We start from the raw sequence: 27,611 nt of genomic DNA, 5'->3' as shown, positions 1-27,611 counted from the left end.
TGAGGGCTTGGTCTTATTAGATTCTCCGCGGGGGTCAAAAATGGCATGCTCTGTTAGAACGGCGTCGGACAATAACTCTCTTACACGAGTGTACTTTTTAGTAGCTAAGGGTGTTCTAATATCCGTACGCAAATTTCGCCTAATTAACCTTAATTGATCGCGGATTGATAGGGGCTCTGTAAGCTTACGCATAAGAGCTAACATAGCTTCAACATAATTGGATGAATTTTCCCGCTCTTTTTGATGGCGATTATTTATTTGTTCTAAAATATGCTCATCGTCTATATCTAGCTGGAATTCAGCCGTAATTGCGGATGAAAATTCACCAAAATTATCGAATGGGGGCTTAGTTTCGAACCACTCCCATGCCAAACCAGTTAACATGCTAGGCACCCAACGTTTAATGAAAATATCCTCAGGACAGTCGCGACCAGCAAGAATTTGGCGCGCTTTTGTCAGGAATTCCTTAACGGAAGTGCTATTAGTGGCACCAGAGAAACTTGGCATCGTTACAGAAGGTAACCATGAAGTTGGTAGCCCTGAGTGAGGCGGAGAGTGATTTGAATTTGAATTATTTACTAAACCAGTTGTCGAAGAACCAGAAACAGAAGGATTTAAACTACCAATACTTGGCGGGTTTATAGCTACTCCTTGGGTACTAACAGTGGGAATCCCAGTACCTAATAAGGGGGCATTTAAATTGGGATTAAAAGAACTACCCTGTGCCTGTGGCGATGGAAGGGGTGTGTTTCCGGAGTTACTCGCGGGGCTACTAACACTTGTATTTAACGCGCTAATTACAGGGTTGGAAACAATTGGGTTTCCAGCGTTAATGACGGCAGGATTATTAGCGGGTGGGTTTCCTACAATAGGAGACGGGGTGTTTGAACCTGGAACGGAGCTTGGTATAGGAACAAGGGGGATACCACTAGGTTGGGAAACAATGGGACTTGCAACGTTTACTGGCGTAGACCCTATTGGAACTTGATTATTAAGACCTGGGTTTTGGCCATTTTGCTGTGCCGCGATATGACTAGTAAGGAAGGCCACCTGCTGCATTAAAGCATTCATTTGTAACTGAATGGCGGCCAAGGGGTCATTGGAACTAGGCGGGTTTAAACTCGGGGCAACGGTCCCTGATACTATAGGAGCTAACGGTAACGGCGACGCTGCGGTGACGGCACTAACAATTAATAAAATCTGTCATTGTAGACAAAGACTGGAAAGTGTAAAAGATAAGGTTTGAAAATGAACTGCCTGAAGTAACAGATATTAAAATTTTCACTTTTGAAGACATCATTATAAAACATCAATTATTTTAAAAAATTCTTATCTTACTTTTTTTCACCAAAATTACTTCGGGAAAGTATTTTAAAAAGGAACATGCGCGTTATTTTAAAAATGCTACGGCTTTCCATTTTATTTTTTATCAAAAATTTAAAATTAGGTAGAAAATTGACCCTATAACGTGAGAAAATCGTTGAGAGCTTACAAAATATAAACCGTATTAAAACTTTACAAAACATATTCTTAAATTGTAAAGCTTTCAAAGTATTAAATATTAACGTGCTGTGTTGCTCTCAAAGATCACGATCAATCTACAGATCTTTTCGACACTAATAACTAAATCACAAAGAAAAGGCCTATATTATTTTCCGCTACGCAATATTTTCAATTTCAAAATATAAAAATTTAAACTCTTCAAGAGAAATCTTTTCATATATCCAAGCATTTGAATCTCCTAGAATCAAATGTTAGTTGAAAGTAAAACCAGTACCAAGCTAGTATCCCTTGAACCCTTCTAGGTGACAACTACTATTGAGGACAAAATACTTGGTAAATATTGCTGAAAAATATTTTGGGAAAATGAAATTTTGGTGAAAAAAAGTAAGATAAGAATTTTTTAAAATAATTGATGTTTTATAATGATGTCTTCAAAAGTGAAAATTTTAATATCTGTTACTTCAGGCAGTTCATTTTCAAACCTTATCTTTTACACTTTCCAGTCTTTGTCTACAATGACAGATTTTATTAATATCTGTCACTTCAGTCTTCATATTAATTAAAATTCTTTAGAAAATATGGGAGAAAAAGTCCTAGGCCGTTGCGCGTCCATCGGTAATCTAGCTTAAATACCAGCCGTCGGTAATACGGCTAAATTACCAGTCGTCGGTAATACGGCTTAATTACCGGTCGTCGGTAATCTAGCTTAATTACCGGTCGTCGGTAATCTAGCTTAATTACCGGTCGTCGGTAATCTAGCTTAATTACCGGTCGTCGGTAATCTAGCTTAATTACCGGTCGTCGGTAATCTAGCTTAATTACCGGTCGTCGGTAATCTAGCTTAATTACCGGTCGTCGGTAATCTAGCTTAATTACCGGTCGTCGGTAATCTAGCTTAATTACCGGTCGTCGGTAATCTAGCTTAATTACCGGTCGTCGGTAATCTAGCTTAATTACCGGTCGTCGGTAATCTAGCTTAATTACCGGTCGTCGGTAATCTAGCTTAATTACCGGTCGTCGGTAATCTAGCTTAATTACCGGTCGTCGGTAATCTAGCTTAATTACCGGTCGTCGGTAATCTAGCTTAATTACCGGTCGTCGGTAATCTAGCTTAATTACCGGTCGTCGGTAATCTAGCTTAATTACCGGTCGTCGGTAATCTAGCTTAATTACCGGTCGTCGGTAATCTAGCTTAATTACCGGTCGTCGGTAATCTAGCTTAATTACCGGTCGTCGGTAATCTAGCTTAATTACCGGTCGTCGGTAATCTAGCTTAATTACCGGTCGTCGGTAATCTAGCTTAATTACCGGTCGTCGGTAATCTAGCTTAATTACCGGTCGTCGGTAATCTAGCTTAATTACCGGTCGTCGGTAATCTAGCTTAATTACCGGTCGTCGGTAATCTAGCTTAATTACCGGTCGTCGGTAATCTAGCTTAATTACCGGTCGTCGGTAATCTAGCTTAATTACCGGTCGTCGGTAATCTAGCTTAATTACCGGTCGTCGGTAATCTAGCTTAATTACCGGTCGTCGGTAATCTAGCTTAATTACCGGTCGTCGGTAATCTAGCTTAATTACCGGTCGTCGGTAATCTAGCTTAATTACCGGTCGTCGGTAATCTAGCTTAATTACCGGTCGTCGGTAATCTAGCTTAATTACCGGTCGTCGGTAATCTAGCTTAATTACCGGTCGTCGGTAATCTAGCTTAATTACCGGTCGTCGGTAATCTAGCTTAATTACCGGTCGTCGGTAATCTAGCTTAATTACCGGTCGTCGGTAATCTAGCTTAATTACCGGTCGTCGGTAATCTAGCTTAATTACCGGTCGTCGGTAATCTAGCTTAATTACCGGTCGTCGGTAATCTAGCTTAATTACCGGTCGTCGGTAATCTAGCTTAATTACCGGTCGTCGGTAATCTAGCTTAATTACCGGTCGTCGGTAATCTAGCTTAATTACCGGTCGTCGGTAATCTAGCTTAATTACCGGTCGTCGGTAATTTAATTAGTAACCCTTAATTGGTAATTTAATTAGTAACCCTTAATTGGTAATTTAATTAGTAACCCTTAATTGGTAATTTAATTAGTAACCCGTAATTGGTAATTTAATTAGTAACCCGTAATTGGTAATTTAATTAGTAACCCGTAATTGGTAATTTAATTAGTAACCCGTAATTGGTAATTTAATTAGTAACCCGTAATTGGTAATTTAATTAGTAACCCGTAATTCGTAATTTAATTAGTAACCCGTAATTCGTAATTTAATTAGTAACCCGTAATTCGTAATTTAATTAGTAACCCGTAATTCGTAATTTAATTAGTAACCCGTAATTCGTAATTTAATTAGTAACCATTAATTGGTAGTCTAGTTTAATTAACTCTAATTGATAATTTATTTTAAGAACGTTTAATTGGTAAACTACTTTAATTATTTAAATTCGTAATCTAGTTTTTTATCTTTAATTGGGAGTCTAGTTTAATTATCTTTTATTGGTAATCCAGAATAATTAGCAGGGAAAAGTTAAAATGTCCATTAAGCTAGTTTGAATTTGACTATATCCGCGACAATTTAGACCCGTGTGTTTTGATGGCGTCGCTGTAGCGGCCGCGTCAACGTCACTGCAGCAATATTAAAGCCGTCTTATCTCACTATCGATAGGCCATTCCAACCAAAAGGCATTGAGAAGAAACAATCGGATTATTATGAGGCAACTATACGTTAAAAAATGCCAACATTGGTCTCGCTGATATTTCCTAATAAAACAGTGTATAAATGCTAAAATATCGCAGATTGGGGTAGTTTTTAAAATTTAAAATTAAACATACTTAAAATTAATTTTTCTCAAAAACCTTAAAAATGGTCCTAGAAAAAGGTTTAAATTTTGATATAAAACCGTTCCCAAACGTAACAAACGAATATTTCATTTCAAAAGGGTGGCGACAAAATGGCTAAATTTGAAAAAAACTCCATGTTATTTCTATGGGAAAATTTAACTTTTTCACCAAAAGGGCTGAATCATTTTATGCAAATGAAAACCACCCTTAGCAACTTTATTTTTTATAAAATAAACTAATGAGTGGATCTTTTTGAAATTTTAACCACATATTGAGGGCCCGAATTGTAGTTCTGTGGAATTTTTTCAAAGCAGTTAATACGATACAAAAAAAGTTATAACCAATCAAAAAACCATCCTTATACATTAAAGTCGGTATGAGGTCTTATCTAAGAGAGCTATCGCTCTCCTAGAATAGCCGAAGCGGGCGGTATCGGGGCATTTTGCGTCAACGTGGTTTGGGTCAGCGATAAATTATTCGCGGGGCTGGACGGCACATTGGCGCTACTAGCGGGCGGTACGGGAAGCGTCCCGGTACCGGTACTCGCCTGGGACATACCGGCGGAATTTGAATTGGCTGCCATAGATTTACGGCGGGCTATACTTATTTTCTTTACTGAGGAAAGGGGTAAGGAGCTATTTGACGTTCTACGGGAAGCGCGCTCGGCTCTCTCAAATTGTTTAAGGGCTCTATAGCAATTATCACAACTAAGTTGGCGACTATAGTGGGGCAAACACTTAGCGTGTTTTGGCGTAAAATTCATGAATTGAAATTACCAACAATACCAATAAGGTTCCCCAAAAACAAAATAAATTAAACTAAAATTTTAAAAATTATCCCACAAAAATAAAAAAAAACAAATACCTCAACGGGTACGACTTTTGGACGTTAAATTTTGACCTAACAATTAGAAATTTTGAGCTACAGGTCCTACGATTAAACAAATTACACTGGCTAATATTGCCCGTATTCTACCCTAAGAAATACGTAATCAGATTAAGTGAACAATTAACCGCGGGCGCAAAGCTAATATCTCAAAGTCAAGTATTTAACGCATTAGGGCCCTAATAATAGCCCTAGTGAGTGACTTAGAAATAGCCACAATGAACATTGGTTACTGCAAATAGGGGGGTTTCGATTTTAGATTTAACTAACTTACTAGCTTAAATTAATTACTAGAAACACATTCCAAGGTTTAAAACTGCGAGTCATTAAAAATCCCAAGGACGGACCCCCAAAATGCGACATTTTGTTATTTATTATTTAATTTAATTTAGAATATTTATTAAGGTTCGGTTGTCTAGGGTTTTTATAATTTTGATTATTAAATGTCAGCATTGGTATATTAAAAATAAGGGAACATGACTCGGGGAATTAAACTTGGAAACACGTGTTTTTTCAAATAATAAAAACAGGAAATTGTAATGATTACCTCGTATGAGGTTTAACATAATAACTTATAATCTTAATAGTTCAAAATTGTTCATATTAAGTTTAGGCTGGTTAACCCCTGAAGATTTCAAAGTTTTTGGCACTCACGGTTATTTACGCGTGTTGGTTGTCCTTGGTCTTTTGTTGTTCGCACGCGTGGAGAGACCTCGCCGATGCTGGGGCACCATTGGTGCCGGACGGTTCGGTACTTGGTTCCGTACGGTCCTCAACCTCAAGATGTGTTCGGCCGGAGCTTTGGTGTTTAGCGGCAATGACTCAGCGTTTCATCCAGGATACCGCGTTAGGCTGTTCGGTACTTTTTGGACGGCCATCAGTGATTCGGTTGTTTAAGAGTCCGAGCTCTGAGCTTTAGAGCAAGCTAGCGAGTTAGAGATTGTCTAGATCTAAACTACTGTTGTCTATTGTTTGTGCCCGGCTTTTATAGCCGGGGCCTTGTCCTTTTCCATGAAAAGCTCGACAGCGATTGGGCAGAAGTTTTTGCGCTTTCGTCAGAAAGCCGGACCGTGGTTGGTTGGTTTCTTTTATCAAACCCGAATATTCCGAGTGCGACCTTTGACCCGTTGGATCGCGGGTCATCCAACTTTGCAGGTGTTCGCATCGCGTACGACTTCGCGCACTTTTTGTTGACCACAGGGGTCCGTGATAAAAGATGGGGTTAACCAGGGGGGTGTAACCAGCCAAAGGGAGTTTATAAAAATAAATAATACAATGCTTTGAAAGCATTTCTTAAGGTTAAATATATACAGGTTCAAAAGTGGGTATTGAATGGTATAAAATTCAAAAGTGGATATTGAATGGTATAAAATTCGTCACAACTCTCCCCCACTTAATTTTGAACGTCCACGTGAAACAAACTTCGTGGTTCATTAACAGGTTCCAAGTGAATAATAATCAAAAAAAAATCGTATACGTAACTATGTACAATGGCCATAATGAAAACATCAACAAATGAAATTGTAATAATAATTAAAAAAAACTATCCTACCTAAATTAGATTACAAATAAAACATTAAAACAGGGCAGAACATCATATGGTAAATTTAATAAGGGGCAATTAAATTTAAAAAAAATCTATACTAGTACTAGTCAAAACAATAGGAATTAAGTCCTAGAAGCAATTAATTTACGAACAGATTGCTCGTCCAGTAACTGGATTGCGAGGTCTGAGGCTACGATAATTAGAGGGGTGTTCATTGTCGCTTAAATCGGCAGAGAGTTCACTATCATCGTCTAACGCGCTACAAGACTTATCAATGTCGGCAGTACGCACGACTGGCAAAGGTTCTATGACCTGGTCAATTTCTTGGGTGGCAATACGCGCAACCGGCAAAGGTTCTAAGACCTGGGTAGTTTCTTGGTCGGCAATACGCACGACAGGGGAAGGTTCTATGACCTCCCTAAGGTCAGACTCGGCATCACGCGCAAAAGGCTGATTCTTAGGACAAGGGGTGGCAACACGTTCAATGTGTTGTTTCAATTCATGAATGTGAAACGTGCCTTTGAGAACTCTCCCACCCTTAACACATTTCAATCTGTAAGTTAGTGGTGAAAGTTTCTCAGCAATAAGAAAGGGGCCATCCCAACGGGGAGCTAGTTTTGAGGTGAAACGAGCGCCGGCGGACGACAAAAAGTGTGTACGCTTATAGACTAATTGGTCAATGGAAAACTCAACATCGCGATGGTGCTTATTATAATACGCGGCTTGACGCAGTTGCGCGGCCGCCAGATTTTCTTGGGCTTGGGTTATCGCGTTTTCTGTGGTTTCTTTAATAGCTATAGCGTGGGAATGTAAGTTAGCATCATTGATTACGTCATCAGGGGATAAGGGGGTACCTATGTCAGCAACAGTACGCAATTCGCGGCCAAAGTTTAAAAATGCAGGCGTGAATCCTGTGGATTCCTGTGTGGCAGTGCGCAGGGCCATGGCGTATTGTTGGATACCAATATCCCAATTCTGGTGCCGGACGGTTCGGTACTTGGTTCCGTACGGTCCTCAACCTCAAGATGTGTTCGGCCGGAGCTTTGGTGTTTAGCGGCAATGACTCAGCGTTTCATCCAGGATACCGCGTTAGGCTGTTCGGTACTTTTTGGACGGCCATCGGTGATTCGGTTGTTTAAGAGTCCGAGCTCTGAGCTTTAGAGCAAGCTAGCGAGTTAGAGATTGTCTAGATCTAAACTACTGTTGTCTATTGTTTGTGCCCGGCTTTTATAGCCGGGGCCTTGTCCTTTTCCATGAAAAGCTCGACAGCGATTGGGCAGAAGTTTTTGCGCTTTCGTCAGAAAGCCGGACCGTGGTTGGTTGGTTTCTTTTATCAAACCCGAATATTCCGAGTGCGACCTTTGACCCGTTGGATCGCGGGTCATCCAACTTTGCAGGTGTTCGCATCGCGTACGACTTCGCGCACTTTTTGTTGACCACAGGGGTCCGTGATAAAAGATGGGGTTAACCAGGGGGGTGTAACCAGCCAAAGGGAGTTTATAAAAATACATAATACAATGCTTTGAAAGCATTTCTTAAGGTTAAATATATACAGGTTCAAAAGTGGGTATTGAATGGTATAAAATTCAAAAGTGGATATTGAATGGTATAAAATTCGTCACACTTGTCATGAAGTGACGTAGGTGAAACTTCATAGATTCTCGTAAAGCGACGCCTGGTGAGGCGCTGTCAAAGGCTTAAATGACTAAATGGGAAGATGGACTGCAAAAACCGCGTGTAGTCAGTTCTCGCTTGTCGTTCTCGAGATAGCTCTCAGTAAGTCTGTAGGATTACGCAGTATAGAAAGTCTCATACTTATATAACATATCTTATAAACGAATGATTATAGCTATAAATAACTGGACATCGTGTATTCATTTTGTTGTTTTAATTCCAACCTTTATTAAAAACAATTGTGAATTTTTTCTGTGTAAAATATTTAATATAAAGCTAAGATCGGCACACTTGTACTTGAACCTATTTGTTTAACCAATTGAGAAATTTCACCAAACCCGACTTAGAGTCAAGTTTATCAATTATTTTGGCCAAATTCATCATAAACGAAGAGGCTATAATTAAAATTGCACCGAATATTGAAAATATTGTGGGCTCATCATGAAACACTAAATATTGTAAAACCAATAGCGACGGAAGCATGGTGGACGTTGTCACGGCGGCAACTGTACTCGCGGACTCTCGCTTCAATGCTTGAATGTTAAAGTTTTGCATAATTTGCGAGAGTAAACCAAGTAAAACGAAAAGAAACGGTACCAAAAACGCACATTTTGGAATTGTTGGAACTGTGAATTCGTTGGCTATCTCGGTAACGAAGAACAGTTGAATGCAACGCATCCAAGACATGTGAAACACCACCAGCTGGGATGGTACGTTGACATTGGCCAGTTTTTTCAAAACAATTTCCGAAATAGTGTGAACGGTAATTAAGAGAACAGAGGATCCCAATCCATAGGCTCGACCAGTATCCAATATCCAAAACTGAGACACTGAGATAAGCCCGATAAAGGTGACGATAACTGTAATTGTCACAACTCTCGTAAAACGTTCCTTGAAAAATATTCGCGAGGCGATCGCGACAAACGCCGGACAACTGTAATAGATAACGCTTGAATCGGCCAATGGTAGGGCCTGAACGGTATAGATTCTTAATAAATATCGAGCAGAGACTAAAACGCTTCTGAAAACCATGAATTTCGCGTATGGCAAACCGAATTCGACTCCGCTCTGCACTAAAATTGGTAGGGTTATAAAGACTTCCATAAATGATCGGTAAAACGATATTTCAGATGCGTTGAATTCGTCCAGGTATTTGACGATGGTCATGGATATTACTTGGCATACGGAGGAGGCAATAGCGTAGACAAATCCCAAATACAGAACGAAAATGTTCAGTTTTCCGTCTTTGTTCATATTTTTATGTTTCAGAGAATCCATACTGAAACATAAATTATTACATGTGTTAAGTAAACAGTTTCAACAAGGTGTAATTATTATCAAAGGTTTATAAGATATGTTCCATAAGTTACTGAGGTTGTCATGAAGTGACGTATGTAAAACGTCATAGATTCTCGTAAAGCGACGCATGGCGAGGAAAGTACAAACAAAATTGGATGATGGACTGCAAAACCACGTGTAGTCAATTCTGGCATCGTTCTCGAACTAGCTTTCAGTAAGTCTTTAGCTTTACGAAGCATGGGTAGAGTCATACTTGTGTAACATATCTTATAAACTTGCATTATTATTAGCAATAAATCTTGGGAAATATGTAGGTCTATTTCATTACGCAATATCTGTTATGGTTCATTAAAAAATTAATCAAACCTGTTTTGGATAGTACCAAGGCTTAAAAATATCGCTATGACTAAGATTATCTCTTGACTGAAGGAACAGATATTGAATTTATTTTTAATTAAAACTTAAATACAAGCTAAAATAAATCAGTTTCCATTAAAGAAACTTTTAAATAATATCAACGTTCTTGCAAAATAGCTAGTTCGTTGATAAACAATTTAGATAAACCTTACCTCATAAATGCGAGTATGGCTCTTTGAAAATGTTCGAATTATGAAGACTCGACACTGGTAGTTATTACACGTGCACTTAGTGCTAGTAAACTATTTAGATACACAGTAATTATAAAGCTACGTACATTTATTACTATCGAAGACCTATACTGTAATTAGTTTTAAGAATCTAATCAGAATTAATAATTAGTCCATGCACACCGACATATTTTTACTTTCTACAAATATCGGTTAAAAGTTTACGAATGCATTCATCAAACTTGAACCGCAAACTCAACTAAAGTAATCGGTTTATCAATATTAATTTAGGTCCATTCCACGCCCTTAACTTTAAGATATGAGAAGATAAGAAATACGCTGTCTTTTTAAGCAATACAAAAGAATGGGAAAATTTTTAAAAATAAACCAATTAAAAAAAAATATACTTGAAAATACTGAACCCAAGATTAAGAGACTAATCGGTTAAAACATTTAAGATACTTGCATGCGCTTTGTGAAGGGAAATTTGTTACATTATACAGGGTGTTTTTCATAAGTTCGGCATAAATTAAGGGTGATGTTCTTTGTGCGATTTTGAGTCGAAACTGATCTATGAATTTTTGACGTCTGGGCCACTGTTTTCGAGTCCTGATTTGATAAGTGTTTTAGGACCTATATCAAGCTTATCTACCAACAAATAGAGATCTACTGGGCACGCGTGAATTTCGTTCCGTTATCAGTGCAATAGTCTTCCAGTGTACCTTACGCACGCCCCTACCCCTCGGTAGGCGATTGTTAAGTACTGCCGCTTAGCGGCATTGTATTTGTATGAAAATTAGCTTCTCTTTGTAAGACACAGGTGGCATCCTCCACGTTTCCGTACCCTACGACCCTACCGAATATATGAAACAACTGTTGAACTTTCCTAACGATGCGTTAATATTTATTATTTCTTCGTAAAACCTGTGTTTTTATACAATCAACGTTAACGTGAGGGGCCTCTGGCAAGCAATTATAAACGTATGTTAATATGTGATTTAAAAAACTTACACGAATAATTGTACAAATAGTCTAAGATTCGCTTTTTCAACCTTTTATTATTATAAAAACCCTTGGTTTATTTAATATTTAATAAAACAGAGTAAACTTTAAGTGTTTTAATGTATGTAAAGTGATTTTATGGTGTAGTAGTGATCATACGAGGCTCTAATAGGTCAAGCTAAAAACATACATTTTAATTAACATGTCACCCTAGTCGTTTAACCAATTGAGAAAATTCACTAAACCGGACTTGGAGGAGTGAAATTTATTAATTATTGTAGCCAAATTCATCATAAACGAAGACACTATAATTAAAATTGCACCAAATATTGAAAATATTGTGGGTTCATCGTGAAAAACTAAATATTGTAAAACCAATAGTGAGGGAAGCACGGTGAAGGTTGTTGCGGCCGAAACGGTACTCGCGGACTCTCGCTTCAATGCTTCAATGTTGAAGTTTTGCATAATTTGCGAGAGTAAACCGAGTGAAACGAAAAGAAACGGTACCAAAAACGAACATTTTGGAATTGTTGGAACTGTAAAGTCGTTAGTTATCTCTGTAACGAGAAACAATTGAATGCATCGCATCCAAGACATGTGAAACACTACCAATTTGGATGGCAGGTTGACATTGGCCAATTTTTTCAAAATTATGTCCGATAGAGAATGGACGATAATGGTGAGATAAGCTGATCCCAATCCATAGGCTCTACCAATATCCAATATCCAAAACTGAGACACTGAGATAAGCCCTATAAAGGTCACGATAATAGTGATGGTCACAACTCTGGTAAAACGTTCCTTGAGAAATATTCGAGAGGCTATCGCGACAAACGCCGGACAACTGTAATAGATAATGCTCGAATCGGCCAACGGAAGGGCCTGAACTGAACTGATTCGTAAAAAATATCGAACGGACATTAAAAAGCTCCTGAAAACCATGAATTTCGCGTATGGTAATCCGAATTCTACTCCGCTTTGCAATAAAATTGGTAGACAGATGAACACTTCCATTAAAGATCTATAAAATTATATTTCGGATGCGTTGAATCCTTCTAAGTATTTAACGATTGTCACGGCAAGTATTTGGCACACGGAGAAGCCAATAGCGTATAAAAGTCCAATGTACTTGACGTAAAAATGGCCAATATTTTCATCTGTTTCAAGCGGTGCATACTGAAAAATTATTTCTCATTAGAATTTCATTGATAAATAGTTTAACACGATAATAGAACAGTGTTATTAACAATAACGTATAAGTTCATAAGTTATGTTCCATAAGTTTGTCAATGGTTTCTGAGAGCTCGTCATGAAGTGACTTAGGTGAGGCGCTGTCAAAGGCTTAGCACGGACAAAATGGGATGATGGACTGCAAAACTGAGTGAAGTCAATTCTGGCGTTTTTCTCGAACTAGCTCTCAGGAAGTCTCTAGCATTACGAAGACTAGGTAGTGACATACTTATGGAACATATCTTTTATAAACTTATACGATAAGTGTGAAATATATGGCATTATTATCTCCGAAATTTCAATTATGGCTCAACGTGGGAAAAAAAATGTCACCTTTATTGTATAATTGTTGAGTTGTTTTCTTCGTTCGATTTAACATTTTAGCAGATTTAGGGATATGCCTCTCCTCGTGAGAGTTTGGCTGTTTAATAAGGTAGTTATATTGAAAGTACTTTCAACTTTTGAAGCCTCTATACTTTATAAATCTGTACTCCTAATTTTGAGCTCTTTAAAGTGGCAGTTATTTATCCTTTACAGACTTGTACTATTCAATTGCACTTCAATTTAAAGTTTCGGAATACGGTTATTATTGGACTATATGTTCTAAAATACCTATACAGTATGCACGAGCCTTGGGTTACATTTTCTTCTGGTTACGTCTAGTAAACAGTTATAAACGCTGGAATCGAGACCATAGTGGAAAACATTATTACCTCTACTGTACATTAATCAAAAATGTCTTGATTAGAATCAAGACCTAAAAAGTATAAGACTGAGGTTATCAATTGTCTGAAGGATCAGATATTATTTTTTCTTTTTAATTGAAACTTAAATGCATGCTTAAGAAAAAACAACGTTCCATTACCGTTTTCCGTTGAAATAAATTATTTTACTGGTAATCAATTTCAAAAATTTACTTATCTCGGCTTTTCGACCACAATTCCATTACCCGAAAACATTTTATCATTACATTAATTACTTTTGGGAGAGTACGTGTATGGTTTTCGTTTTAAAAGGTTCCTAAAGACGTTACATCCCCATTCGTGACCGGCACGCTTCGCAGTGGAACATTTTAATTATTCTAAAACCAATGGCGCCAAATTGAATAGGGACAGTAACATTTTTACTCGCGGTTTTGCAAAATGATGTAATATCAAGTGTACTTTAGTGAACCGTCGTATTGTTCTTTTTCATAGTTCAGGGCATGATCAGTGTTACTGACCAATTTCTTAATCTAGTTTCTAACAATGGTTAGAGCCTATTTGATAGGGCACGGCACAACGTTATATACATTTGTAAATTCTAAGTAGCACAAAAGGAAAAAGAATCCATTTTTTTATATTTTGGTTTCAAATAAATAAACTCATGATAGTAGTTATAACGAACAGAAAGTCAAGGGAATGGCACCGGTAATGAGCAGCAAAAAGAGAGGAAAGTTTGCTTCAAGTTAGCAGAGGGAAATGGTAGTGAAAATAGTAATCTAGAATTTTGTTAAATCAAACCTTAATATATCATGAAAAATTCAAGTGAGGAGGCGGCAATACCTAGAAAGATTGATTTTGGCAGATAACAGCGAAAAAATTATGTTCTACACACACTAGGACTATGGGAGAGTTTCTGGGCCGCAGGTCGCACATGATGAAATTTCAACTCCAGTTTACATCAATTCTCCCTGGTCGTACTAGTAGCTGGTTAAGCTATAGTTTGCTCAGGTTCTGTTAGTCTCGAAAGGGTTATATAGTCCTTGTAACTCTTAAAAGGTTGTTGTCATGGCTAAACAGACCGCTATTACAGTTTTTATTGTTTTATGGGTTATTTTGACACGTTATCTCCCAAAAGTAATTAATGTAATGATAAAATGTTTTCGGGGAATGGAATTGTGGTCGAAAAGCCGAGATAAGTAAATTTTTGAAATTGATTACCAGTAAAATAATTTATTTCAACGGAAAACGGTAATGGAACGTTGTTTTTTCTTAAGCATGCATTTAAGTTTCAATTAAAAAGAAAAAATAATATCTGATCCTTCAGACAATTGATAACCTCAGTCTTATACTTTTTAGGTCTTGATTCTAATCAAGACATTTTTGATTAATATCTGTTCCTTCAGTCTTCATTTTAATTAAGAATGTTAAGAAACTGTTTTACATTTTCAAAATCTGCACTAAGCAGAAACATATATAAAGGGGACCATAACTTTAGCTCAAACAGACGTTTATTTATAATGATACTTCAAAAAAAAACTTAAATCAATAAAAGTTTGTATTCTTATTGTAATTAACCTAATTCAATTTCGTATATCCTTAAAACTTCACAAAGACGATCCGAAATTGTCAATTTCAACTTTTTTGTAGCATAAACTAACGTCTGTTTGATATTAAGCTTAAAACCTTAAACAAAAATGGTCGGGGCTACCCTAAAAGTTCACAAAGATGATCCAAGATTGTTAATATGCCTAAAAAGTGCCATCTTCAAAATATGTAGTCGGGGAAAAGAGAGCGCGATCGAGAGGGCTATGCAAGTATTTGGAAGTCGCGGGGTTTGGGACAGGGATAAGGGAGTTGAAATGGATTGGAAATGATGATGGGCGACCTGCGGCACCGTATCTCTCCCAATGTACCTCGCGCACGCCCCTACCCTTCGGTAGGCGATTGCTAAGTGCTGCCGCGTACCGCCATTTTATATGTATGAGAACTAGCTTCTATTTTGAAGAAAGAGGGAGCGCCCTTTACAATTTCGTCCAGTACGACCCTACCTAACCGCTGAGGATGCTGGGAGGACTAGGTTGCCCTAGGTGGGGGTACACAGGCAACGCTATAGATATGGAGGTTTCCACTCCATTCCTCTCTCCTTCAAGGTTGGGACTCCAGGCATAGCCAACTCCATCACGCACTCGACAACGCAAAGCAACTCGCACCAGCGTATGAAATAAGGCGGTGACGCAGGGCAAATGACCAGTTTAAAAATTGCCTGGTCCAGTTCAAAAATTAAATCGGAGGGGGGGGGTCAGTGGTCCACGAGAATACTAAGAAAGTTCAAGGGTAATCAGACTCCACACATTAAAATTCTAATATTTTAATTATCCACTTCTTTAGTTTAGCAGACGACGTGCTCTGGTCAATGGTCACGGACCAGTTTATTTATTCCAAGTCAGGAAATTCGCTGGCCTAATGTCCAGTTTAAAAAATGCTTATTTGGTCACGGACCAGAAAACTTACGTAAACGCGACGCGAATGACGAAAACTACGTATTTTCCGACTGAGGAGAGGCGAAATAGCCCGGCCTCCTTTTACGTCCCCCCTTGTACTTTGAAAGTAGGACTGGGACTATGGCGCGCGAATACTTAGGCATCTTATACCTTCTCCCTAGTAAACTAGATATCGCTTCTTGGTAAAACTTTATATAACTAAAACCATGAGTTTAAAACATATGTTCCATAAAAAGCTTCATACAACTTTTGGAAAACAAATTTCAGCACCCACAAGTATCTACAAGCACCCACAAGTACCTACAAGTACCCACAAGTACCAACAAGCACCCACAAGTACCTACAAGTACCCACAAGTACCAACAAGCACCCACAAGCACCCACAAGCAACCACAAGTACCCACAAGAACCCACAAGTACCCACAAGAACCCACAAGTACCTACAAGCACCCACAAGCACCCACAAGCAACCACAAGAACCCACAAGTACCCACAAGAACCCACAAGTACCCACAAGAACCCACAAGTACCTACAAGCACCCACAAGTACCCGGGACAAGCACCCGGGGCAAGTACCCACAAGCACCCACAAGCACCTACAAGTACCCGGGACAAGCAACCGGGGCAAGTACCCAAAAGCACCCACAAGTACCCACAAGCACCCACAAGTACCCAAAAGCACCCACAAGTACCCAAAAGCACCCACAAGCACCCACAAGCACCCACAAGCACCTACAAGTACCCACAAGTACCTACAAGTACCCACAAGTACCTAAAAGCACCCACAAGTACCTACAAGCACCCACAAGTACCTACAAGCACCCACAAGTACCTACAAGCACCCACAAGTACCTACAAGCACCCACAAGTACCTACAAGCACCCACAAGTACCTACAAGCACCCACAAGTACCTACAAGCACCCACAAGTACCTACAAGCACCCACAAGTACCTAAAAGTACCCACAAGTACCTACAAGCACCCACAAGCACCTAAAAGTACCCACAAGTACCCACAAGTACCTACAATCACCCACAAGTACCTACAAGTACCCATAAGTACCTATACCTACAAGTACCCATAAGTACCTATACCTACAAGTACCCATAAGTACCTACAAGCACCCACAAGTACCTACAAGCACCCACAAGTACCTACAAGCACCCACAAGTACCTACAAGCACCCACAAGTACCTACAAGCACCCATAAGCACCCACAAGCACCCACAAGCACCTACAAGTACCCGGGACAAGCAACGGGGGCAAGTACCCAAAAGCACCCACAAGTACCCACAAGCACCCACAAGTACCCAAAAGCACCCACAAGTACCCAAAAGCATCCACAAGCACCCACAAGCACCCACAAGCACCTACAAGTACCCACAAGTACCTACAAGTACCCACAAGTACCTACAAGTACCCACAAGTACCTAAAAGCACCCACAAGTACCTACAAGCACCCACAAGTACCTACAAGCACCCACAAGTACCTACAAGCACCCACAAGTACCTACAAGCACCCACAAGTACCTACAAGCACCCACAAGTACCTAAAAGTACCCACAAGTACCTACAAGCACCCACAAGCACCTAAAAGTACCCACAAGTACCCACAAGTACCTACAAGCACCCACAAGTACCTACAAGTACCTACAAGTACCCATAAGTACCTATACCTACAAGTACCCATAAGTACCTATACCTACAAGTACCCATAAGTACCTACAAGCACCCACAAGTACCTACAAGCACCCACAAGTACCTACAAGTACCTACAAGCACCCACAAGCACCCACAAGTACCTAAAAGTACCCACAAGTACCTACAAGCACCCACAAGTACCTACAAGCACCCACAAGTACCCACAAGTACCTACAAGCACCCACAAGTACCCACAAGTACCTACAAGCACCCACAAGCACCTACAAGTATCCACAAGCACCTACAAGCACCCACAAGTACCCACAGGCACCCACAAGTACCCACAAGTACCTACAAGCACCCACAAGTACCTACAAGCACCCACAAGTACCCACAAGTACCTACAAGCACCCACAAGCACCTACAAGTATCCACAAGCACCCACAAGTATCCACAAGCACCTACAAGTACCCACAAGAACCCACAAGTACCTACAAGCTCTCACAAGTACCCACAAGAACCCACAAGTACCCACAAGAACCCACAAGAGCCCACAAGAGCCCACAAGTACCTACAAGTACCTAAAAGTACCCACAAGTACCTACAAGTACCTAAAAGTACCTACAAGTACCTAAAAGTACCTACAAGTACCTACAAGCACCCACAAGCACCCACAAGTACCTAAAAGTACCCACAAGTACCTACAAGCACCCACAAGTACCCACAAGTACCCACAAGTACCTACAAGCACCCACAAGTATCCACAAGCACCTACAAGCACCCACAAGTACCCACAAGAACCCACAAGTACCTACAAGCTCTCACAAGTACCCACAAGAACCCACAAGTACCCACAAGAACCCACAAGAGCCCACAAGAGCCCACAAGTACCTACAAGTACCTAAAAGTACCCACAAGTACCTACAAGTACCTAAAAGTACCCACAAGTACCTACAAGTACCTAAAAGTACCTACAAGTACCTACAAGCACCCACAAGCACCCACAAGTACCTAAAAGTACCCACAAGTACCTACAAGCACCCACAAGTACCTACAAGCACCCACAAGTACCCACAAGTACCTACAAGCACCCACAAGTACCCACAAGTACCTACAAGCACCCACAAGCACCTACAAGTATCCACAAGCACCTACAAGCACCCACAAGTACCCACAAGCACCCACAAGTACCTACAAGCACCCACAAGTACCCACAAGTACCTACAAGCACCCACAAGCACCTACAAGTATCCACAAGCACCCACAAGTATCCACAAGCACCTACAAGCACCCACAAGTACCCACAAGAACCCACAAGTACCTACAAGCTCTCACAAGTACCCACAAGAACCCACAAGTACCCACAAGAACCCACAAGAGCCCACAAGTACCTACAAGTACCTAAAAGTACCCACAAGTACCTACAAGTACCCACAAGTACCCACAAGAACCCACAAGTACCCACAAAAACCCACAAGTACCTACAAACACCCACAAGTACCTACAAACACCCACAAGTACCTACAAGCACCCACAAGTACCTACAAGCACCCACAAGTACCTACAAGCACCCACAAGTACCTACAAGCACTCACAAGTACCTACAAGCACCCACAAGTACCCACTAGTACCCACAAGAACCCACAAGTACCCACAAGAACCCACAAGTACCCACAAGTACCTACAAGCACCCACAAGTACCCACAAGTACCCACAAGTACCTACAAGCACCCACAAGTACCCACAAGTACCTACAAGCACCCACAAGTACCCACAAGAACCCTGGCAAAGCAACTACAAGAGCTCAAACGCCATGTTTTTCTTGCTTAATATCCCTCTAACGGCGTGAATCACGACAAAAACGCCGTAAGTCCAATATAAAATTAGGGCTAAAATGCGTGTCTCTAACAGTGGTAAAACGCCGTAATTCCAATACCCAAAACAACGTAAGTCAAAGTATGTGTTAATAATGATAAAAATCAATACTTAAACTTAATTTATCTTAATGAAACTAAGAAAAGGCACATCTATGGACTGTTATCTTTCATTTAAGATGGTTCCCAAACGTAACGAATGAATAGTTTTCTTTATACACGATCCCAATTAAGGTCATTTTTCAAAAAAATCTCATGTTATCTCTATGGAAGAATATTGTATCTTTCACCAAATGTCGGATTAATTTTATGGATTCTAAAACCACCCTTAACAACTTTTTTCTTTATAGAATTAACTATTAGTTGGATCTCTATGAAATTTTAACCACATAATTAGGGCCCAAATTTTAGTTCACTGGCAAAATTTCAAAGCTGCAAACACAATACGAAAAAAGTTACGGCCAATCAAAAAACCCTCCTTTAGCATTAGAGGCAGTATCAAGTCTTATCTAAGAGAGCGACCGCTCTCCTAGAATTTCAGAGTGGAATTGTGGTTGTTTGTTTTGGCATTTCAGATCTAAGGTTACTTATTAACACCTGTTACTGTTATACTTCAATTTTTGCTAGAGTTTAATTACTTCTATCATACGGTTAGAGTTTTAAATAACTGCAACAAAAAATTAGAGCATTAAATATCAAAATATTCCGCCTACATACGTCATCACCAAGAGACGTGATAAAATTAAAAACAAGGCTAAACTTCACGCGAATTTTCGCTTGCAAATATATGTATTTTTTAATTTTGCGCGTAAATGGCATGCTAACCCCTATCGTTTTAAAATAAACTGCTCAATCACTTCCGAATGCCGCCACGCGCAACAGGGTTTAAATTTCTTGATTAGTCTTCATTAGGAAATTTTGAACCTTTCAGAAGAATTAGATTTTTTGCTGGTAATTTTAGCATACAACTTTCAAATATAAAGCCAAGAGTCCGAAAAGGGTGAGCCCGGGAAGAATAATGTTATATAACTGAAGAATTAAGAGGATACAGAGTGTCATCCTTCTGCTATTAGTGTCATTGGTAAATAGTTTAATGCGAAAACAGAACGGTGTTATTAACAATAATTCTTGCTGAATATGTAGCAATGTTGCAATTTTTTCGCGAAATTACAATTATGGCTCAAAGTGTGAAGGAAAATAATATCACCTTTGTTGTATAATTGTTGAGTTGAGTTCTCTTCGTTCGGTTTAACATTTTAGGGATATGCCTCTCCTCGTCTGAGTTTGGCTGTTTACTAATAGTTATATTGAAAGTTATTTCCTCTACGTTATACCTTTTTTACATCTGCACTTCTAATTTTGAGGTCCTTAAACTGGCAGTTACAGCGTACTATATACAGATACACTTCAATTATAAAGTTTCGTAATACAGTTATTACAAAACTACATTACGTTTGAGCCACGAGCCTTGGATTACATCTAGTAAACTGTTATTAACACGAGAATCGAGACCTTGGTTCAAAACATAGTTCTTTCCGCTACTGGATGCTTTAGTAGAGTGGAATTCTCTTTGTTCGTTTTAGAATTTCAGCATAAGTCTATTATGTAAGGTCCCCATAAGTCAGAAACAAAGTCAATTTAAGTCAAGAGCAAATGCCCCTAATGAAGGAAGCAGGTAAGGAAATTTCATCGCCCCCTGTCGGACTCTGGAGGTACCACAAAGCGGAGCTGACGTAATCGAATTTCTTATTGCGCATGTCTTAGTCTTAAAGATTGAATCGTAGACAGTTTTAAAAATGGCGGCGGCCAGGAATGGAGCTGGGAGGTATTAGCCTAAACTAAAGTAGTATTTAAATGAAGAAGTGCATTTAATTAACACATAAAGAAGTAGAATGTATTCAAGGTTAGTAGAAAACAACTTGCACGAAAAGTATCTAGTGTTACTATTAGATTATCTTCTTAACACCATTAAAGATGTTCAATCTGAAGTTAAACCTTGCCATTTAAAGTCTTATCAAGAAAAACTGCCAGATCCGTTACTTCAGTCCGTTAAAGGAGCTCACCGGCGCTGTTGGGGTGAAGTCCGCCCTTAGTTGAGGGGGAAAACACCCAGCTCTTTGGCCATAAGGAATGGCGCCACCGTCGCGGTGGGCGGGTGAGCAATATGCTAACCAACAGTTTGACCCCCCCTTCACCCCAACAGCTCCGGCCAGCCCCTTTAACTGAAAGTGCAGCTTGTTTTCATCTTGTAACTTAACTTAACCCTCCACGTAAAGATGACAATGACCGCTTTTATTTGTCTCCGCCATTATATTTAAAATATGTGACATGATTTTATCAAATAAACAGCAATGTAAACGGTACCCGCCGCCATTCCCCAATTGGTGAAAAAGTTGAAAGTCCTATCGTAACTTCCGGTATAATCAAACAACCTAGGAATTATAGATGGCGCTTTTATCGTACTCGCCAAATTTTCAAAATGTTAATACGAGTACAATGCCGGTAGTATAATGGACCTATTTGGGGACTCGTACTTAAGGGGACCTTACATAATAGACTTATGATTTCCGATTTACCTTCCCATATGCGAGTGTGCTTGTCTCGGAGCATTTGCACTGTAATTATCTAGTTATTTACAGCTGTTCCTAAGGCTGAGGTTCAGATATTGAATTTGTTTTAATTAAAACTTAAAGACAAGCTAAAATAAATCAGTTTCCATTAAATAAACTTATAAATAATATCAACGTTCTTGTAAAATTGGCTAGTTCGTTTGTTTAAACAATTTAGATACACCTTACCTCATAAATGCGAGTATGGCTCTATGAAAATATTTTTTAGAATTATGAAGACTCGACACTGGTAGTTATTACACGTGCACTTCGTGATAGTGAACTATTTAGATACACTGTAATTATAGAGCTACGTACATTTATTACTATCGAAGACCTATACTGTAATTAGTTTTAAGAATCTAATCAGAATTAATAATTAGTCCATGCACACCGACACATTTTTACTTTCTACAAACATCGGTTAAAAGTTTACGAATGCATTCATCAAACTTGAACCGCAAACTCAACTAAAGAAATCGGTTTATCAATATTAATTTAGGTCCTTTCCACGCCCTTAACTTTAAAATATGAGAAGATAAGAAATAAGCTGTCTTTTTAAGCAGCACAAAGGACTGGGAAAATTTGTTAAAAATAAACATCAAATACAGAAAAAATACTTGAAAATACTGAACCCAAGATTAAGAGACTAATCGGTTAAAACATTTAAGATACTTGCATGCGCTTTGTGAAGGAAAATTTGTTGCATTACTCAGGGTGTTTCTCATAAGTTCGGCATAAATTAAGGGTGATGTTCTTTGTGCGATTTTGAGTCGAAGCTGTTCTATGAATTTTTGACGTCCGCGGGCCACTGTTTTCGAGTCCTGATTTGATAAGTGTTTTAGGGATGAGCCCTAATTTAATTACCATTCTCTTTCAGTTTCTTAGTTAAATTTAATCTTAACTTGAAAATAGTCGCCGGGACGGCAAAATGTCATAGATCATTTTTGACTCGAATCGCCCAAAGAACTTCTCCCTTAATTTATGCCATACTTATCAGAAACACCCTGTATATTTTCGAAACGTGAATAATAAGATGGGCAAACAATTCAATGAAGTCTCAAATTTAGTCACTGTGTTCTTATTAATTAATTCAAAGCAAAACCCATAGTACAGAATGTCATGTTCTAGACCGTAACGTTTTAGCTCTATAAAGAAACGCGTGGTTTTATTGATTTTCGAAGTAAATAAAGCTGTTGTGCGAGTGATGTGCAGTACAATCCGTTATGTAGGGCCTATATCAAGCTTATCTGCAAACAAATAGAGATCTACTGGGCACGCGTGAATTTCGTAGCGTTATCAGTGCAATAGTCTTCCAGTGTACCTCACGCACGCCTCTAACCCTCGGTAGGCGATTGTTAAGTACTGCCGCTTAGCGGCATTGTATTTGTATGAAAATTAGCTTCTCTTTGTAAGACACAGGTGGCATCCTCGACGTTTCCGTACCCTACGACCCTACCGAATATATGAAACAAGATTCGCTTTTTCAACCTTTTATTATTATAAAAACCCTTGGTTTATTTAATATTTAATAAAACAGAGTAAACTTTAAGTGTTTTAATGTATGTAAAGTGATTTTATGGTGTAGTAGTGATCATACGAGGCTCTAATAGGTCAAGCTAAAAACATACATTTTAATTAACATGTCACCCTAGTCGTTTAACCAATTGAGAAAATTCACTAAACCGGACTTGGAGGAGTGAAATTTATTAATTATTGTAGCCAAATTCATCATAAACGAAGACACTATAATTAAAATTGCACCAAATATTGAAAATATTGTGGGTTCATCGTGAAAAACTAAATATTGTAAAACCAATAGTGAGGGAAGCACGGTGAAGGTTGTTGCGGCCGAAACGGTACTCGCGGACTCTCGCTTCAATGCTTCAATGTTGAAGTTTTGCATAATTTGCGAGAGTAAACCGAGTGAAACGAAAAGAAACGGTACCAAAAACGAACATTTTGGAATTGTTGGAACTGTAAAGTCGTTAGTTATCTCTGTAACGAGAAACAATTGAATGCATCGCATCCAAGACATGTGAAACACTACCAATTTGGATGGCAGGTTGACATTGGCCAATTTTTTCAAAATTATGTCCGATAGAGAATGGACGATAATGGTGAGATAAGCTGATCCCAATCCATAGGCTCTACCAATATCCAATATCCAAAACTGAGACACTGAGATAAGCCCTATAAAGGTCACGATAATAGTGATGGTCACAACTCTGGTAAAACGTTCCTTGAGAAATATTCGAGAGGCTATCGCGACAAACGCCGGACAACTGTAATAGATAATGCTCGAATCGGCCAACGGAAGGGCCTGAACTGAACTGATTCGTAAAAAATATCGAACGGACATTAAAAAGCTCCTGAAAACCATGAATTTCGCGTATGGTAATCCGAATTCTACTCCGCTTTGCAATAAAATTGGTAGACAGATGAACACTTCCATTAAAGATCTATAAAATTATATTTCGGATGCGTTGAATCCTTCTAAGTATTTAACGATTGTCACGGCAAGTATTTGGCACACGGAGAAGCCAATAGCGTATAAAAGTCCAATGTACTTGACGTAAAAATGGCCAATATTTTCATCTGTTTCAAGCGGTGCATACTGAAAAATTATTTCTCATTAGAATTTCATTGATAAGTAGTTTAACACGATAATAGAACAGTGTTATTAACAATAACATAAGTTCATAAGTTTGTCACTGGTTTCTGAGAGCTCGTCATGAAGTGACGTAGGTGAGGCGCTAATAGGATGATGGACTGCAAAACTGAGTGTAGTCTATTCTGGCGTTTTTCTCGAACTAGCTCTCAGTAAGTCTCTAGCATTACGAAGTATAGGTAGTGAAAGAGTTATGGGACATATCTTTTATAAATTTATACGATAATTATTGTGAAATATGTGGAATTATTATCTCCGAAATTACAATTATGGCTCAACGTGTGAAGAAAAATAATATCACCTTTGTTGTATAATTGTTGAGTTGAGTTCTCTTCGTTCGGTTTAACATTTTATGGATATGCCTCTTCTCGTCTGAGTTTGGCTGTTTAATGGTAGTTATATTGAAACTGGCCTTTAAACTGGCAGTTATTTATACTATTTACAGGTACACTTCAATTATAAATTTTCGTAAAACGGTTATTACTGAACTATATGGTCTACTTTACGTTTGAACGAGCCTTGGGTTACATGTAGTAAACGGTTATTATCGCGAGAATCGAGACCTTAGTTCAAAACATAGTTCTTTCCTCTACTGAATGAATTATCTTTGTTTGTTTTAGCATTTCAGACTGGATTTACCTTCCCACATGCGAGTGTGCTTGTCTCGGAGCATTTGCATTGTAGTTATTTACAGCTGTTCATATGAACTACTTATACTTCATTTAGAGTTCTAAAATTACCGTACAATAGAAACCAGGCTGGCATTTATGTCTGTAGTGTTTTATGGATGACCCCTCAAATTTAATTTTGAAACTGAAGAAAGAAAATGCTAATTTAGTTAAGGGGTCGTCCGTGAAATGCTCCAAACATAATTTGAAGACGGTGACCCGGACGACAAAATGTCATAGAATATTTTCGAATCAAAATCACCCAAAGAACACCCCCATAATTTCTGACGGCCCTTCCAGAAACACCCTGTATATACCTCGATAAAGTGTGGTTGTCATTCAAACCTCGATTCTGGTAGTTATTACATGTACCAGAAGTGAGATGAGACTAGAAGTGATGGGCTCTAGCATTGATAGTAGATCCTGGCACTAGTGAACAAATTTGAGGATTTTATGGCGCTTCTATCGCGCCTACGCTAGAGAGAAAAAAATTGGTCGAGTTCCAAAAACATTTCCTACCCCCTTCCCCTCAACCTAAAGCCGCGGAACACGGACGCGGGTGCTGGAATCTAGTTCGGCCGTCTACCGCCGCGAGCGTCTCACGTTTTGGAGGGGAAATTCTGAAACCGCCACCAGAGGGCCAAGCGTTGGTGTGTTATCAAGAATATTCACTTTCGCCGAGTGAAGAATTTGGTTAGCTCAGTACTTCTGGTCTCATCTCACTTCTGCATGTACACAAAGTATTTTTCAAGCCTTGATACAATGTGTTATAGCGACAATTTTTAGGCTTGGTGTCTATACTCCCTCTGAATGACTGTTTTCGGTTCTATTCCACTTCTATTGTACTGCCTTAATTGTCGTTTTTCTTTTGTTGACTATAAGATAGCTTTTGTATGTTAGACCACTGTACTGATTGGATCATAGTTAGTCCTGGGATGAAGTGGTTCTCTTTATACGTGAGAGGGAAGGTCAATCACCAGCGTGCCTATTTCGTTAATGTCTTTCTTTGGGGCCCAAAAACGTTATTAATCTAAGGGTAGCGTGCCAGTCTGTACTATAGCGGGGTTATGGGTTGGATTGGGATCGGGACTGAAGAATGAATGGGCCACTTGGGTTGTGCTTCAATTCTAAGACACGACTTCGGGTGATGTCGTGCCTTCTTAGGGCCAGGACACGACCCCACCTTTAAGGGACCTAGAAATATCATAAATATCTTCCATAAGTTTAATATTGGCTATACAGTCAGCAGTTGGGTGACGTAAGGGGAACCAGAAATTGGCAGAAAAGCATTGGAGCCAACAGGGAATTCTTGTAGTAAAGCTATGATAGTAATAGATGTGGGAGTAAACTTTCATCATATCCCTTCATGTACGTCATATTGATCCAAGCGTCGTAAGCTTACTAGAGTACCCGTCTACCTCGCTTACACAATTGAGACGGGGTGAATGGAATTCCCAGTTTTCTTGGTGAAACTAGGGAGAAATGAGGTAAGATGGAGTGAAAATGATGATGGGCGACCTGCGGCACCGAAAACTCTCCCAGTGTACCTCGCGCAAGCACCAACCCTCGGTAGGCGATTGTTAAGTTCTGCCGCGTAGCATCGGTGTTTTTGTTTGAGAACTAGCTTATATTTTTAAGACAGAGGGGACGTCCTTTACGATTTCGTTCTGTATGACCCTAGCTAAAACGCTAAGGATGCTGGGAGGACTTCGGTGCCGTAGAAGCAACGTTATAGGTATGGTAGTTACCACTCCATCCTTATCTCCTTCAAGGTGAAACGTGTTAAGTGGTTTAGTACATACTGAAAAGTGAGTTTTATTGGATACCATCGTCCCCTCCATCAGGTCTTGATTAAAACATACAACTTTGTCATCCTTATGTTGAAGACAAGTGATAAGCTTATGGACGGGTAATGCTGTATCTACAGTATATAGCTAACGGCTGTTCTTATTACGATTGATTTGGTAGAAAAGAAACTCTGTTAGACTTATATTCTTCTTTGTTTCGTATTGGAGTCATAGATATTGGGCTGAAAGACAATGAGGTTCGATAGTATATTCTAGCACGGGAAATGAAGAAAACATATCCTTCCTTTCGGAATCAGGTTGAACTGGCGGTACTTTGAAAGTTAGACTTAATCTTATATCTCTAAGATGAAGGAAGGAGCCTGAGCTGACTTTTCAAACTTACTTTATCCGAAGAAAGTATCTTTCGTAATGATTCAATTGCAAGAAGTTAGGCCTACTAGACGATAAAAGTTAAATCTATTAGCTCGCTATAGACCTTTCACTTCCATCAATCAAAAAGGCAAAATGTGATGATAACCAGTAACTCTATTCCTGCTTACCCAATATGGGCCCTTTCCAAACTTCTATTGTAGTAGAGG

General features: G+C 39.1%; 2 protein-coding genes and 1 long non-coding RNA gene across 13 annotated transcripts in view; 1 reads left to right on the top strand and 2 right to left on the bottom strand.

Moving 5' to 3' along the window:
• The window catches only part of LOC149610522 (solute carrier family 35 member F3), a 153,187-nt gene that overhangs the window by 16,970 nt on the left and 108,606 nt on the right, over positions 1 to 27,611 (top strand). The gene's annotated exons all lie outside the window — the stretch shown is intronic.
• LOC149610526 (solute carrier family 35 member G1-like) lies at positions 8,639 to 22,447 on the bottom strand. Of its 9 annotated transcripts, none has more exons than XM_089859395.1 (6): positions 22,076 to 22,440; positions 21,854 to 21,975; positions 20,730 to 20,825; positions 20,485 to 20,667; positions 10,308 to 12,503; positions 8,639 to 9,718 (listed from the first exon to the last, which is right to left on the bottom strand). In XM_089859395.1, exons 5-6 carry the CDS (start codon positions 10,310 to 10,312, stop codon positions 8,743 to 8,745), a joined length of 981 nt encoding a protein of 326 aa, XP_089715521.1. In that variant the 5' UTR covers positions 10,313 to 12,503; positions 20,485 to 20,667; positions 20,730 to 20,825; positions 21,854 to 21,975; positions 22,076 to 22,440; the 3' UTR covers positions 8,639 to 8,742. The 9 variants fall into 9 exon arrangements, 7 of the variants coding, with proteins under 7 accessions (XP_089715521.1, XP_089715524.1, XP_089715519.1 ...); XM_089859398.1 differs by having other exon boundaries at positions 21,854 to 21,928; XM_089859393.1 differs by having other exon boundaries at positions 20,730 to 21,975.
• On the bottom strand, positions 23,364 to 26,390 carry LOC149610525 (uncharacterized). The gene is made up of 2 exons (XR_016376612.1): positions 24,859 to 26,390; positions 23,364 to 24,503 (listed from the first exon to the last, which is right to left on the bottom strand). It is a non-coding gene; the product is annotated as an uncharacterized LOC149610525 (long non-coding RNA).

The sequence above is a fragment of the Phalangium opilio genome, unplaced genomic scaffold (genome assembly GCF_054372755.1).
Source record: "Phalangium opilio isolate 3A_F unplaced genomic scaffold, DU_Popi_V2 ptg000329l_1, whole genome shotgun sequence".
Taxonomy (NCBI): Eukaryota; Metazoa; Arthropoda; class Arachnida; order Opiliones; family Phalangiidae; genus Phalangium; species Phalangium opilio.
The sequence above is the reverse complement of the archived record's forward strand: the minus strand, read 5'-3'. Positions and strand labels throughout refer to the sequence as shown.